Below are 14,292 nucleotides of genomic sequence, written 5' to 3'. Positions count from 1 at the left end.
TTGGCACTTGAAACATAAAATATCATAAGTCCCTCTCTATGGCAGTAAAAAAAACAACAACATTATAATATATTCATTTCCTTTTCATGACACTGAAAATTAACTGCCTGAGGCAATCAACTGCACTTCACTCTGCCTAATGTTAGGGCTGGCCCTGCAACCTTTGGCATGATTCAGCAATGCTGCTGTGAAAGCACCACAGAGCTGAACAGCCCACACCCATTTTTTTCTGCCCTAAAGGTTTCCACTGTGCGGCTAAAAAGATATCCCAGTTCTCTCTCTCAGAGCCACAGTATCACGCATAAATGTGAAGATTTTTTTTTTTTTAAAATATACAGACTGCAACCCTGTAGCCACTTACATGGGAGTAAGCTCATTGAATCCACTCATACATACTTCTGAGGAGAAATGTACATGATTGCTGTAGGTAAGATTGCTGAAGAATGTTGGCCATTTTTAATAGTGTTCTCTATAAGAACATTCCATAATTATTCCATAATTAAACAGGAAGAGCAGGAAATGAAGAGACCCTGTGTAGGACAGAAGCAAAGACAATGCAATATCCAGCCTCACCTTGAAAGTGGCCTTTGTGCTGTCACATCAGCTTATATCAGCACCAAAGCTCAGTTGAGTTGATTACACTAATTAGGAGCTAAATTAATACACCATGGTCCTTAATATCAATGCCACCTTTGTTTCATGGGCACCATTATCTTGCATGTGTCACTGAGCAATGCAGGGCAGGTTAAAGCAGAAAGCCAGTGACAAAAAGATACTAAAAGCTAAAGCCCACATTTTTTGTTCAGCAAAATGCTATTGGGTGAAGGAATTTCTATTTCAGCTGATCGCATTAAAAGCCAGCTATGTCTCCTTAACATGCTTTAGTTCTTACTGGGGGTGTAGTGTGTGTGTCTGTGTGTGTGTGTAAGTAAAAGACATCTGCACTACACAGAGACAGAAGACCTAGCTAATACTCATGCAAAATAATTTTTTGGGCAATTTTGATGCATTTGCAGAGTTGTCAATTTTTGAGGCAATTTAAACCTTTTGATCTTTTTACAGTTCCAGTGACTAGTATGCTCCCATACTTGTGGGCAGGTGTGGGTGATAAGTAAGCCGCATCAAAGATTATGAATTTATGTAGGATAGCATTATGCCCGGGATGTATGATGTGGCCAGAGGCTGAGTAGCTGTAACTACCCGATTAAGTTCACATATATATAGCACTACTGCACTTTTTGATTAAATAAGTTATTGCTGCTGGAGGACAGTAGTATAGAACTTTTCCACCCTAGCAGCAAGTGCTTGAGATTAAATTCTAGCCACACAGCAGCAGAAAGAGAAATGGGGACCAGCCCCTACATTATGTAGAACCTCAGGGATTAGCCTTGCTCTTAGGTCTCAGTAAACTGAGGCCGCTACTTCATCTTGCTGCTGTTACTTATGAGTCCTGCCACCTTGCTTGTGTTGAATTCCCTTTCTGAGTCTCTGAATTCCACAAACTGGCTTGCTCCATGGACTGCTACCAATGTGTCCAGTTATATCAGAGAGAAGTGAGCATATTTCTGACCACAGCACATCTCTTTACTACGTTTACCATCTCAAGTGCATCACTGGGCCTTAATAATAAGCCATTCCAGCCAGGGATGTAGGAAGGCATCACTTTCCATTCTGCTCTATATGCATAACATGCAGCACTGTTTCTGTTCCAATGCAGTTTGTTTCCTGCAAAAAACTGTATTATTTGTCTCACTGTCCACTGTGGCGCAATTATGTAATTAATTACGTGTTAGCATTGTGTTATTCCACCCCATTCATTTCAATACAAAGGAAATGCAATGGAAATGGGGAAAATGTAATCAATTACGTATTGTTTGCAGAGTGAAAGCAACAACTGTGAATACTGATCATATTCGCTGACTGATTTCTGTTCTGGACATAGGATGAATAGGTGAACACTGGCAATTTCTGCTCCCATGTCTGTTTTTGTTGGAACTGTCCAACATGCCTAATTCCAGCCTTCTGGTCACATTCAAATCAGCTTTTTTTGCTGGGGCAAAGCTTCACACCTTTATAGTCAAACTATCCCCCTCCCCAAAAAAGCACAGTAAAAGTATCTCAATAAGACAACAAGTTCCTATGTTTTCCCACAGTAAATACATAATGATGTGGAATTTTAAATGCACAACATGTTGAGCTGATTGATACATAGTTAGTAGCAATAAGGGATAAAGTACTTCAAGGGATTACAAACAGAGCTGGTGCCAAGTCAAGACTGACAGCTGCTTGCAAGAAACTAGCAATCTGGCATGGAGCAAAAGGTACCATTTTCTATCTTTGTTCCACTGCTTTGTGATACAGATAGAATTTTATCACTTAATGCACACTGAAAGTTTAAACAAGAATCATCAGAATGAAATGAACCGGTGATGCAATTTTTCAAGCTCAGAGAAATAGTTAATGCTGCTGGGAACAAAAAGCAGAACACACACAACATGCGCAGTCAACATCTGAATGATGTTTAATGTGAGTTTCCAAATTTCTCTTCCCTGCTCTACTGGGGACAAAACAAACTCGTGGTTTATTTCTCTGCAATAAACCGTGAACTGAACACTGCTCATTCACATTAAACTTGAGTTCATTTTAACTATGGTTTAATGTAGTCTTTGCCAACCTGACACTGCCCAGATGTTTTATTACAGCTCATGCATGGGAGTTGTAGTGCAAACTTGGGGGGAGTTATAGGCCAAAACATCTGGGGGGCATCAGACTGGTAAAGGCTAGTTTGATGTGATATGCAAATGAACCTGTCCATCTAGATATTTGGCTTCAATCTCAAGGTTGTAGAGTAACTGTATGGTAACATCAATGACCTTTATGGAAACCAGAACTACCCACAAGGATTATATGTACAACTAATGGCTTATTCTGTCATTTGACCCTTCAGGCTTGTCTGCTGAGCATCAATCTGAAGTAGACATATATATACATATATTCTTATCTTTTTAGCAGCATGCCTCCTCACACCAGGGTGACTGATCCTCCTCATCCAAGATCTGGTAGCCTCTCTGTTCTCTTGGATGTGCATTCACATCCTGAATCATAGTTGTCAATAGAGGCTAGTAGTGATTTGTTCCCAGCTCTCAGCAGTACTGTGCATTGGTTCATCCATACAGAAAGCCAATTGTTATTTTCCTGCGCACAGCAGAATCCAAAATGAGTTTGTGAGCATGCACAAACCAATCACTGGTTTGTTGTGATTCTTCCTTCAAGCAATGCTGTTTCCTAACACTATATGATTTGCTTGCATTATTTGGTCAAGAGGAACTGTTACATTAATGAAAGAACCCCCAGATTTCCTCTGTAAATGGATGCAGCGACTGGATACTTAACCAGTCCTCTGCACACTTCTAGACAGTAAGTCCCAGGAAACTGAAGGGAAGGAATTACTTCTGCATATCCATGCACGATTGCATGGTTAACCTTTTAAAGCTAAACACAAGATAGTTTACCCACTAACTGGTTACTTGATTATTTGACCTGTTCCCCTCCATGCAATGCTTTTTAGAATGTTAGATTAATTCTGATTAAATTGGGATGTGTTTGAAAGTAAAAACTTGTTATTTCAAGCTTTCATGGTAAGTGACCATGAAAGAAAGCCTATCTCCATCGTCTTATATAGAATAGAAACCTTTGGACAGCCTATTCTAGAACAAAGGGATCATACAGCTGATCCAACTACTTCACCTTTCAGAGCAAAAACGGTAATCTTTAACCATCCAGATTGCCTCTTATTCCAAAGTTCTGGGGAAACCCCTGGAACTTTAGGGGGTGGGGACTTAGGGGGAACAGAGGGGAGAAAGTTCCATTGCACTAGCAGACCATGGTCTGCTCATGCATAGCCCCGCTTAATGATACATTGAATTCCACCCCAAGACTCCTGTTGGTGGATATTGAACAGCAAATGCTCCATTACTATCTATATGCTCAGCACAAGCCCTTTGACTGTGTACTTTCAATGGGTGCTATGCTTAGGAAAGTGAACAAAAGATTGCAGGCTTACTTGATAACAAAGCATACCTGGCTTTTTAAAGAAAGATATTTGAAAACTACATACACCAACATAATGAGCAGAAGTAACTGATGTAAAGCTCGAGTACCAGATACATTCCCTCATGGCCTTATCTTGCATCACAAGAGATGACGCAGCAACCCTCAACAGATTCCATCTGTTACAAAAAGGTCTCCGTAGAAGAGAATTATTATTATTATTGTTCTCCAACAGCAATAACCTTTTCTCTCTTGCTTCAATTATACAAAGTAATTATGTCCCCAAGTATGTTTTGTACTGGAGACTATGGAGATTTCAAACTATTTGCAGAACTACTCTTCATTAATGTAAACGGTGTTTCCGTGTGCTGCGCTTGTGCTGGCTCGCCAGAGCAGCTTCGTCATGCTGGCCACGTGACCCGGAAGTGTCTCCAGACAGCGCTGGCCCCCGGCCTCTTAAGTGAGATGGGCACACAACCCTAGAGTCAGACACGACTGGCCCGTAGGGGCAGGGGTACCTTTACCTTTTTTATAGAGCATATGCATGCACATATGTATATATATCAGTGTGGTACAATTAAATTATGCTGGTCATCATGCTCTCTGAAAGCAACATATTCTAAGTCTTCAGAGCAGTTAATACTTGGAGGTTTTCCTTCAACTATTTCTATAGAAAAATTCCCTGCTTCCAGTTTCCAAATGTTAAGGCAGTAGTGAAATATCTCATTGTAACTAGAAAAAGCAAGTCACTTGAACCAGATCCCTTTATTTATTTTTCCATGTATTAAGAGTAATACTGAACTGTCTTTTCATTCAAGTTCTGTACATGGTATTTATCTGCAAGTGACCAACATTATCTTCTGTATTTGTTACTGCTGTCAACTTCATTTTGTTTTTGTTAAACTACCTGAAAATTGCGCTGATACTTCTTTCTTGAAAGAACAACCCTGCTTTCATCAAATCAAGGCTATATATAGTGTTTGAACCTGCTATGAAAGGGAGGGAGGAAGCTGTTTACTTTTGACACATAGTCATGAACAGATCCCATAGGAATTATGTATGATGCGTGGAAAGAGAAAATACAATGTTAAAAAAAAATTCAGGTGAAGTTGTGATAGAAACTGCAAAGTTTTCTACGTATCTGTTAGTACTGCTGTCAGATACAACCTTCAACACCTTGTTCCTAAATACACTGTATTTCCAAAATTGCTCTCTTCTGTGGAATTTCTAGTTGTTTATACACTTTTCATAGAGCATTCACATGTTGTCATTGTTAGTCCATTGCTTCCCCGATGTTATTAGACCTGCTTATGGGTAGAACACAATTCTTGCAACCGAATAACTAAATAGCCGTATGCCATATGTAAGAAAGTCTGTCCAGTAGGTAGGCACAGTGTTTGAAGTCTTTCTGGGATTTTGTGCTTTTACACTGAATGCTTCCTCTTTGCATCTTCAGCCAGCTTTATTGCTTTCTGTTGATGCGTGGTGGAGGACTCCTGAAATAAATAGCCTCAGATTTGCTCATTGAATAGTCTCTCTAACAGAATAAACTTCATTATGTATACTCTGAAGGAAGCCCCATTGAGCTTCCTAGTAAGAGTGCTTAAGACTGCAACGTAAATTGCAGAATGTCCTGTGGCGGCTTCTACTCTTCTGTTCTCTTTTCTTTTTTAAAATGCTTTATTAAAGGCACCATTAAAAAATAAATAATGATTTAAATGACAAATCAGTAATTAAAGACTTCTTCTACCACAGGAAAAAGAAACCGACGTGGGGACCAAATGAGACGGACTTCATTCAAGTGATAAGCCAGGGGCTATTTGTCACTCAGTCCCCAAAAACCTGTCACAATAAAACCTTTTATCAGCATGAAAACTGAGCTTTACTGACAAGAACTTACTTGTGAGTAGTAGGCATTAGAAAGCAGTCTTCTGGGTTGCCGTTGGGAATGGCATTGCTGGATAATAAAGCACTCTATTAAGCAGTGTGTGGAACCTTTGGGCAGGATTCACCCAATGAGTCCTATCTGTGCAAATCTTGCATGAGGGCTCCTCCTTGCACAATGGGGCTTCTCCCACCCCCCTCCGTCCCACAACACCCTCTGGCGCCTGCCAGAATGGGCTTGTGGCAGTTATGGGAGAACTCACAGAATAGCATGGAGCAGGAGGATTGACGGATGGGACACTCACATAGGATGATGTTGAATTCCAGCCCTATGTCTCAGTTCTACTCCTAGCTAGTTATAGAAAAGCAATGCCTCAGCAGTGGTGAAGGGCTCCAGTCCTGAAGACCCTTACCTAAATTTTGTTGACTTGTAAAGCATTTATTTCAAGAGAACTGTACACAGGGGCCATAGCCTTATATTAGAAAGGCGCAGTAATTAATTTTTTAAAATCTCAAATTAATCCATACTTCATCTCCTGTATCACTTAATCATGCTTTTTAAGTAACTCCTATCAGTAGATGTATGATTTTAAAAACAACCAAAGGACAACAATTACTACAATGCTTACTACCAAAATCACAGTAAAATCTTGCCTATTTACTCTGAACAGCCACCTGAAATGTGCAGAAAGAGCACTTGCTCTTCCTGTATGGAATAGAATGGTCTTCAGACTATAGGTGGAGATTACCTGTCTGAACTGCCCCCATGTGTTAAAGCAACGACAACACCCAGCTCCCTGCAGGTAGAAATAGAGAAGGCAGGCTCAAAGCCTTCTTGGTGACATAGTAGCTTTTTGCAGGCTAAGAATTTACTGTGAAGTCCTAGGAGGCATGTGCTTCTGTGCACATATTTTATCCAGTTTTTCCACACATAATATACATTTAAATCCCATTACACCACAATAATTTGAGACCTCTTCCCACACTTCTTGCTGCATTAAGAAAACCATGCTTTTGTCACCTTTGCTTCAGAACGCAATTAGAGACTATCAGTCTTCAAAGTATCCTCTGTAGCAAATATTACTACTGACAAGCGTGTCATTCTGAACTTATCTACAACACCAAATTTTACTTCTGCAAATAGGTTTGTATAGTACACACAAAGCATGCACAGCATTGCATTATCAGTATCATGTATCCAAGGCCCAATGGAGAGGTTGAAATTTGTATGCACCATTTTTATTTTTTTAAAAAAAGCCAACTATCTTTCCTTTGCCCTTGAGAATATTGATTCTGTGGGGTCTGCAAAGCCTTCAAAACCAATGTTAGAGACTTTGATCTGCCAAGAAGCAGAAGTTGCCCATTATAGGCAGACCTGCAAACTGGCAGATGGAGCTTACTTTAAGGGAAGGAATTCCTTCTGAAGGTAGTGCCCTTTTCACGAAAACACTTCTGCAAAAGGGAGTGATTAAAGCCTGTTTATCTGTTTGATTCTGATAATTTAGGCCATGCCAATTTTTTTTTGTCTGGAAAAGCTCCCAGTGTAATAGAACTCACTGTTAAGACACTTCCCAGTTGTGAAACCAGTGGGTGGTATCTGACTAAGCCATACAGGGAACAGACCCATTGAATTTATCCACTCATGGTGGCAACAGCGGAAGATGGCACAGCCATTGGGCCCAAATTAGGCTCTGTGCTGGTTGGCACTGGCTGTGGAATCAGCTGGGAATCCAGCTGGGATTCCCAGCCCACTTGGGGGCTTTCTGCTGGGCTCTGCTGGCAGAGACACCAGTAGGCCTTCTGCTTACCCACACATGGGACGCTAGTTGAGCCAGCAGAAACAAGAGGGGGGACATCTTCACGCAATCCAACGCCTGCTTTGGGATTTGGATTGCAGCCTTAGTTAGGATACCACCCACTGTAAACACATGAAACATTCCTCTCTCTCTCTCTCTCTGTTATTATCCTTTACTGAGTTTTACATTTATTAATTATATACATTTTCCATTCGTTCTTCAAAATATGTTAAGTATATTTTTTTTAAAAAGAAACGTTTCTCTCTTAACGAGCAATAGACAGTATGTGGTGTTTGCTCTGAGATATCCCATCAGGCAATATTAATAAAATAAAATAAACCGGCTCAGCTGGAACAGCACAAGCCTCTTCATCTCAAGAGCCATGAGTTCGAGCCCCACGTTGGGCAAAAGATCCCTGAATCGCAGAGGGTGGGACTCAATGACCCTTGTGGTCCTTTCTATAGGATTCTATATGAATTCATTAATATTGTTAACAACATGTATTTGCTGCTTTTTGTCGTCCCCCCCCCCCACAGAAAGTGATCCAAAGGGATCTACAGAATAATTTGGACTGATTGCCCCTGCAATAAAGGGCAGCCTTTTGAATGGCAACATGACCCCTAAAAACATCCCACAGGGCTATATGTCCATGGGGCACTCCACTCTCAGTGCCTCTGAGAAGAGCGTGGCTCTTATTGTACAGGCCTCCTTAACTCCCGGACGCGGGTGGTGCTGTGGGTTAAACCACAGAGCCTAGTACTTGCCGATCAGAAGGTCGAAGGTCCGAATCCCTGCAACGGGGTGAGCTCCTGTTGCTTGGTCCCTGCTCCTGCCAACCTATCAGTTTGGAAGCACGTCGAAGTGCAAGTAGATAAATAGCTACCACTCCGGCAGGAAGGTGAATGGCGTTTCCGTGCACTGCTCTGGTTCACCAGAAGCGGCTTAGTCATGCTGGCCACATGACCCGGAAGCTGTCTGCAGACAAACGCCGGCTCCCTCGGCCAATAAAGCAAGATGAGCGCCGCAACCCCAGTCGGTCACAACTGGACCTAATGGTCAGGGGTCCCTTTACCTTACTTTAACTCCCATGCTATTTCCCCATAGTTCATGGAACAGAAATGTCTATACACATCCCTTTTTGCCGGAGAACTTTCATCAGTCGGCCCAAGCCAAGGGCCCCAGAGGGAGCCACAGGAGCTCCCCCTTCGGCGCCCTTGTCCGCCCTTCGCCTCCTGCCCCCCCCCCACCTTGCCGCCTGCGCTCACCTTGTGGTCCAGGACCCCGATGTAGCCTTCCAAGGGGCGGTCGGGGAGGCGCCTCTGCCCGCTGCCGCCCAGTTGCTGAGGGCTCTCCGGCTTCTGACTCGCCGTCACCGCCACCTGCTGCTGCTGCGGTTGACTTTGCTCTTTCAGGCTTCCGTCGCCGCTACTGCCGCCTCCTCCTCCTCCTCCGCCGCCGCCACTACCAGCGCCTCCGCCTCCGATGCTACCATACATGAGCAACAAGCTAGTGCACATGGTGGTGAGCGCTAAAGACACAGCCAGCCCATGGCGCTGAAAAGGGGGACAAGGAGACACGCTGAGAGAACCTGCCGCGCGCAAGGGAGAGGGCGCTCCCCACCAGGCAGGCGGCGAGCGGAGCGCTGCGGGGCCCGAGGCCGGACGTGGTGGAGATGGCGGAGCGGGAAACGGCAGCGGCGGCGGCGGCCAGGAGGCGTTGCGCGCGGGCGGCTCACCGTCGCCGGGGTCCCTCGCGGCTCAGTCGCCGCCCCTCCAGGTCTCCCGCTTCCCCGCCGCTCTCCTTCCCCGCCCCGCGCGCGCCTCGCCGCTTCCCGCCTCGCCTTTGCAACCCGCCACTGTTGGAGGAGTTCTGATTGTCGTCAATAAAAGCTCGGCGTCTCTCTCTCTCTCTGCACACCCGCGCCAGTCTACTCATGTGAGGCAGCCCTTTTTTGCAAGTTTCCCCTGTCCTTTTTTTTATGGCGGGGATGCGGGTTGGTGTGAGGAGAATGCAGCTCCGCGTCTTGGTAGCCTTTGCAAGTTTTAACTTCTTCTGGAAGGGGTTGGGTCTCCTCTCTATGGAGAGATCCCTGCAGGTTGCTGAGAACGGGCGGGTGCCACCCAGCGCTACCATTTTAATCTCTGGGGTGGCGGAAGAAGCCGGGGTGGGGAGGGGTGGAACCGTCCTATTTCCAGCCCTTGCAAGTTCCAAAGCAGAGAAGCCTCTTGAAAAGTGCAGCTACCTCCTGAATTTGCCCCCCCCCCTTACACACACTCTGCTTTCTGCCTTCCTAATCCCCTCTCTCTTATCCTCTCACTTTCCCGGTTTACCCTTTCGCTGCCATTCCCACTGCTCCCACGTTTTGCAGTTTTTTAGGTGGGAGAGAGAGCAATGCCTGCCCGTGATTATTGCCCTAAGCGCCCGAGATCCCTCCTTGCAAGGCAAGTTGGTTCAGCTGAACACTAACAGCCATCATCATGGCATGTGAACCCATTTGCTATTTAAAAATAAGCCAGGCGGGAAGTTCCTTTGCTTCTCTTCTTTCACAAGGTTTCAGCCCAAGACCCCCTTGCAAAATTGCCCATGGAGCAAAAATGCCCATAAATAAATAGGACAAGCGGCACAGAGGCTGAAATCACCCGACCCAAAGGAAGGCTGGGGTCTCTCTTGTCTGTCTCCCCCGACAACTCCCAGCCAGGTCTGGTGGTTTCGCTTCACAGTTCCTAAGGACCGGAGGCGGGGGAGCGTAATCTGGGACCATTTTTAGTTCCTGCGAAACTGACTTACCATCAGCGTCTTCATTTTCGTGCCCCTCTCCTTTAGATACCGCGATCTCAGGCTCGAGCGACTGAAGCCACTTTTTCCTCGAGGGTTTCCATTGCGAAGGAGCCGGTTAATGCGGTTTCCGCCGGGGATTGGGAGCGGGGATAAAAAATCCAAAGCCACAGTCGGGATCAGCCCAACCTTGAGCTGTTGTGGGAAGCGCGGCTGTTGCAGAGATTAGAGAGAGAATTAAAACTGGACCCTTTTAGAGTCTCCCAGTGATCTACACAACTGCCGCCTGGCGGGGCCTTCTGGGTCCTAAGCCGCGCCGGCTCACAGCTCCTTCTCGGGCTCAGCATAGGTAGAATTTTAACAGTTTACGTTTAGCTTTTATTAACCCTAGGTGAAAATCAGATGCCTACTTTCTTCCGATTTGTGGAGAGGGGAAAAGATCGCTCCAGGAGACGGGAAAAGGAATCCTAAGTTTGCACTCACAAACTCTACAATGGCATATTCGATCAGTGAATGATCCTTTCCTGACCAATATATATATTAAAAAAATACAAGGCGTACTTGCAGGCTGATAATACCAGCAATTATCTTCTTCAAAATTCCTGTTTTAAGCACTATTCTCTACCTAATCATTTCCTTTTTAAAGACCTAAGTGCCTGTAGTTTTCTGGCCATTAATTCTGTCTCTCTATCTCTCACTAGGCTTTTGTTATGTTTTCCAAGCAACTCTTTTGTGAATAGTTCCATTATCTTTTCATAGTGCTTGATAATTTAACTACAGTTTAAATGTTTTCTAGGTCTTATGTCTGTGAGCCAGTTATCCATATCACATATCCTACCTTCCAGTCATTCATAAAGCATATTTGGTTGCTTTTCATATCACATAGCCTAGCATAATCCTTAAAATGTTTGCTTTGTACTAATTTTAGATTATAGCTTTCTCTATTAATAAAACAGTTTTGCTTATTTTATGTGTCCCATTTTCTTTCCCTGGGGCTTTTTCTTCTTCTTTATTAATGATTCAAATTCCATTGGTATAAAACTTTAGTAAAGTAAACTGAATTTCATACTTTCCTTGCTCACATTCCTTGCACCCTTCAAGTTGTTTTCTTAAGAAGTGATTAAAATGACACTATGATACTTTAGATAAATATGCATGTCTTAATTATGTACACATTCTCTCCAAATTACACATAACCATCACACTGTAATATATATCTTCTCATCTAACCTATATCTATTCAGTATTTAGGAGAAAACTATCAGCAAGCTAACCTATCCATAGTTGCAAATGGTATCTTTTCAAGGCTGAAATTGTCTCTGAAATCCATTTTTCATCTTTACTAATTCACTCATGGACTAGCGGTGGAACAAATACAATCACTAGTCTGTTGCAAAAGTAGCACTTAAGGATTTTTTTTAAAGAAGAAAGTAAAACTGATTATCAGAAGTGTACAATACTAAAACGATCAGGTAGTAAACACGTTTTATCTTATTTCAAAGAAGATTGTCGGCACTGGGTTGTTGTTGTTTTTTTTTTTTGCCATTTACTCAATTTGTGGTTTAGAACTGAAGAGAACCAATAGAGAGGAGAAGCAATATGAAAAGAACCTCATCAGGTCTTGGTAATTCTTTGTCATGTGGTCTCACTTGAAACTCAGATTATCAGAACAAAGGACCATCTTGATGGATTATTTAAAGCAAAATTAATGGTGGTTTCCAAGTCTTCCCATAACAGGCTACAAAAGACAGCTCATGCATTTTAAAAGAACACCCCACCCCCCCACACCCCACACCCCTGCTATGAGGAAGCAGGTTGCTGGCATCTGAGGAACTTTTCCTATATCCCATGCCAAATGAAAGCATCATATTTATGATTAAGGCTCATGGATGTATGTTGGACATCTGTTACACAGTATGTCTAACCAAGCCATCAAGCGTATGAGTTGGGGTGATAGCTAGAGCTAGTTGCTGAGTCTATTGATTAAGTGGCCCATCTAAATTTTGTAATTTAATGTTGAGCTTGCCTTGAATCATGTCCAGTTGTCTGATACGCATATATTTAATTAGATTGCCATGATGATCATAGACATAACCCTTGGCAGCCATGACAGGTACTGTTACAAACAGATAGTGTAATGTAAATTCTACAGTGGTTTTTTATGTGTAGACATAGTGTATCAAGGGAAATTTTAAAAGTCAATTAGAAAAGAGCTAAAGTTAACCTAATTTCAATTTAAAGTCACCAAAATTAAGCTTTTTAGCTCTGTAGCTGTTTATTTTACAGTATTGGTGTGCACATATATGTATTACATGGAAAAATGAACAGACACATTCCACAAAAATAATAAAATTTGCAGCAAGTAGCAGAATAGACTGAGTTCATAAACACTTAATTGAGTTTGGAACAAGTCAATAAAGCATTTTTATAAGAGTTCAACTAACTTGCTAGATTCAGTGCAAAGTGATTCATAGCAGTTGTAATTTCTTGTTTTAAATGCATGGGAGACATAAATAATTACTCCTTGCTTTATACCCATTATCCCTTATGCAAATAGTTTCTGATCAGCAATCTTGCTTGACATCCTGGGCCATTATACCCATTACTGTATTAAGAACTGTATGTCACAGATCCACATTGGCTGCTTTCAGGTGGTCATGAAAAGCCAAGGTTCAGGGATGGGGAGCCTAAGGACCTCAAGATGCTGCTAGATGCTGATTCCCATCAGCCCAGGCCGTTACCTGCGTTGGCTTGCTAGAAGTGATAGAAGTTGGGGTCCAACAACATATGAAGGACTACAGGTGCCATAGTCTATCATGTTGGTAATGAGTCTAGTGTCTCCTGGGTCTTGCATTCTCTGGGTCCCCATCATCCAGAGGAGGAGGAGGAGTTAATAAGCTTTTGCTTCTGTTTGAGATTATCTGAAGCTTGCTGTGTCACCTGAACTCAGCTAAGGGTGGTTAATCTTAGCTATGGTTTGTTGGAACAAACCAATTTCGCACCATCATTTATGAATCTGACTTGCATCAGCAAATCATAGCTACAATTAACCACTGTTTAGGTTTTGGATGCAATGCTGAACTCTAATCAATCAACATCAGAAGCAAAAGCTTCTGCTGCCTTCTTGCAACTGTGCCAAGGAGGAGATAAAAGGTGGAGTGTGCAAGCCTGTGGAGGGACTGGGCTCACTCCCAACACTGGTATCCATCCCATTCATGGAGATCAGAGAAGTGCAATTGGGATTCCTGGCTGGTCTGTCATTTAGGCACTAGGTGGGTCCAGATCTTATCAGCTCCAGTGGTAACATTAAGGTGACAGTCATAGCGGGAGAAAGTCTCAATGCCCAGAACTGTCTGGATGACTTTTTGGCACTAACAGAAGGCACACTAGTGGTGATGGATGGGGTGACCGATTCTGAGACACTAATCCATCACTCTTCAGAACTCAAAATAAAAAAATTCTGAAGAAGTGTGCATGCACACGAAAGCTCATACCAAGAACTAACTTAGTTGGTCTTTAAGGTGCTACTGGAAGGAATTTTTTTATTTTGACTATGGCAGACCAACACGGCTACCTATCTACTCTTCAGAACTCCTGAATCTCAGGCCCAACTGGGTTTTTTAAACTGAGTAATAGCCCTGATACCACAAGAAGAAACAGGCACTGTCCTCCCAAACATCAGATCTGCTTTTGAAGTGAAGGTGATCTTGGGATCTTCCTTTTAACCTCAGACCTGCTGCAAGTTCCAGAGTGACTGCTCCAGGCTGCCTTTCTTCCTCAGTGCCTC

At 43.1% G+C, this 14,292-nt stretch overlaps 1 protein-coding gene across 3 annotated transcripts in view; it reads right to left on the bottom strand.

The window, feature by feature from the left end:
• Window positions 1-14,292, bottom strand: part of ST6GALNAC5 (ST6 N-acetylgalactosaminide alpha-2,6-sialyltransferase 5) — a 404,743-nt gene that overhangs the window by 71,653 nt on the left and 318,798 nt on the right. For all 3 annotated transcript variants that reach the window (XR_014527786.1, XM_083510575.1, XM_083510574.1), the window contains exons 2-3: window positions 10,518-10,718; window positions 8,996-9,283 (exon numbers count right to left, since the gene is read on the bottom strand). Coding sequence is in view for 2 of the 3 variants with exons in the window: in XM_083510575.1 (XP_083366701.1) it covers window positions 8,996-9,283; window positions 10,518-10,718 (489 nt within the window). In the remaining variant the exon portion in view is untranslated. The remainder of the gene's footprint in view (window positions 1-8,995; window positions 9,284-10,517; window positions 10,719-14,292) is intronic.

The sequence above is a fragment of the Podarcis liolepis genome (assembly GCF_965112155.1).
Source record: "Podarcis liolepis genome assembly, chromosome: 6".
Taxonomy (NCBI): domain Eukaryota; kingdom Metazoa; phylum Chordata; class Lepidosauria; order Squamata; family Lacertidae; genus Podarcis; species Podarcis liolepis.
This window is presented reverse-complemented; position numbering and strand designations above follow the sequence as displayed.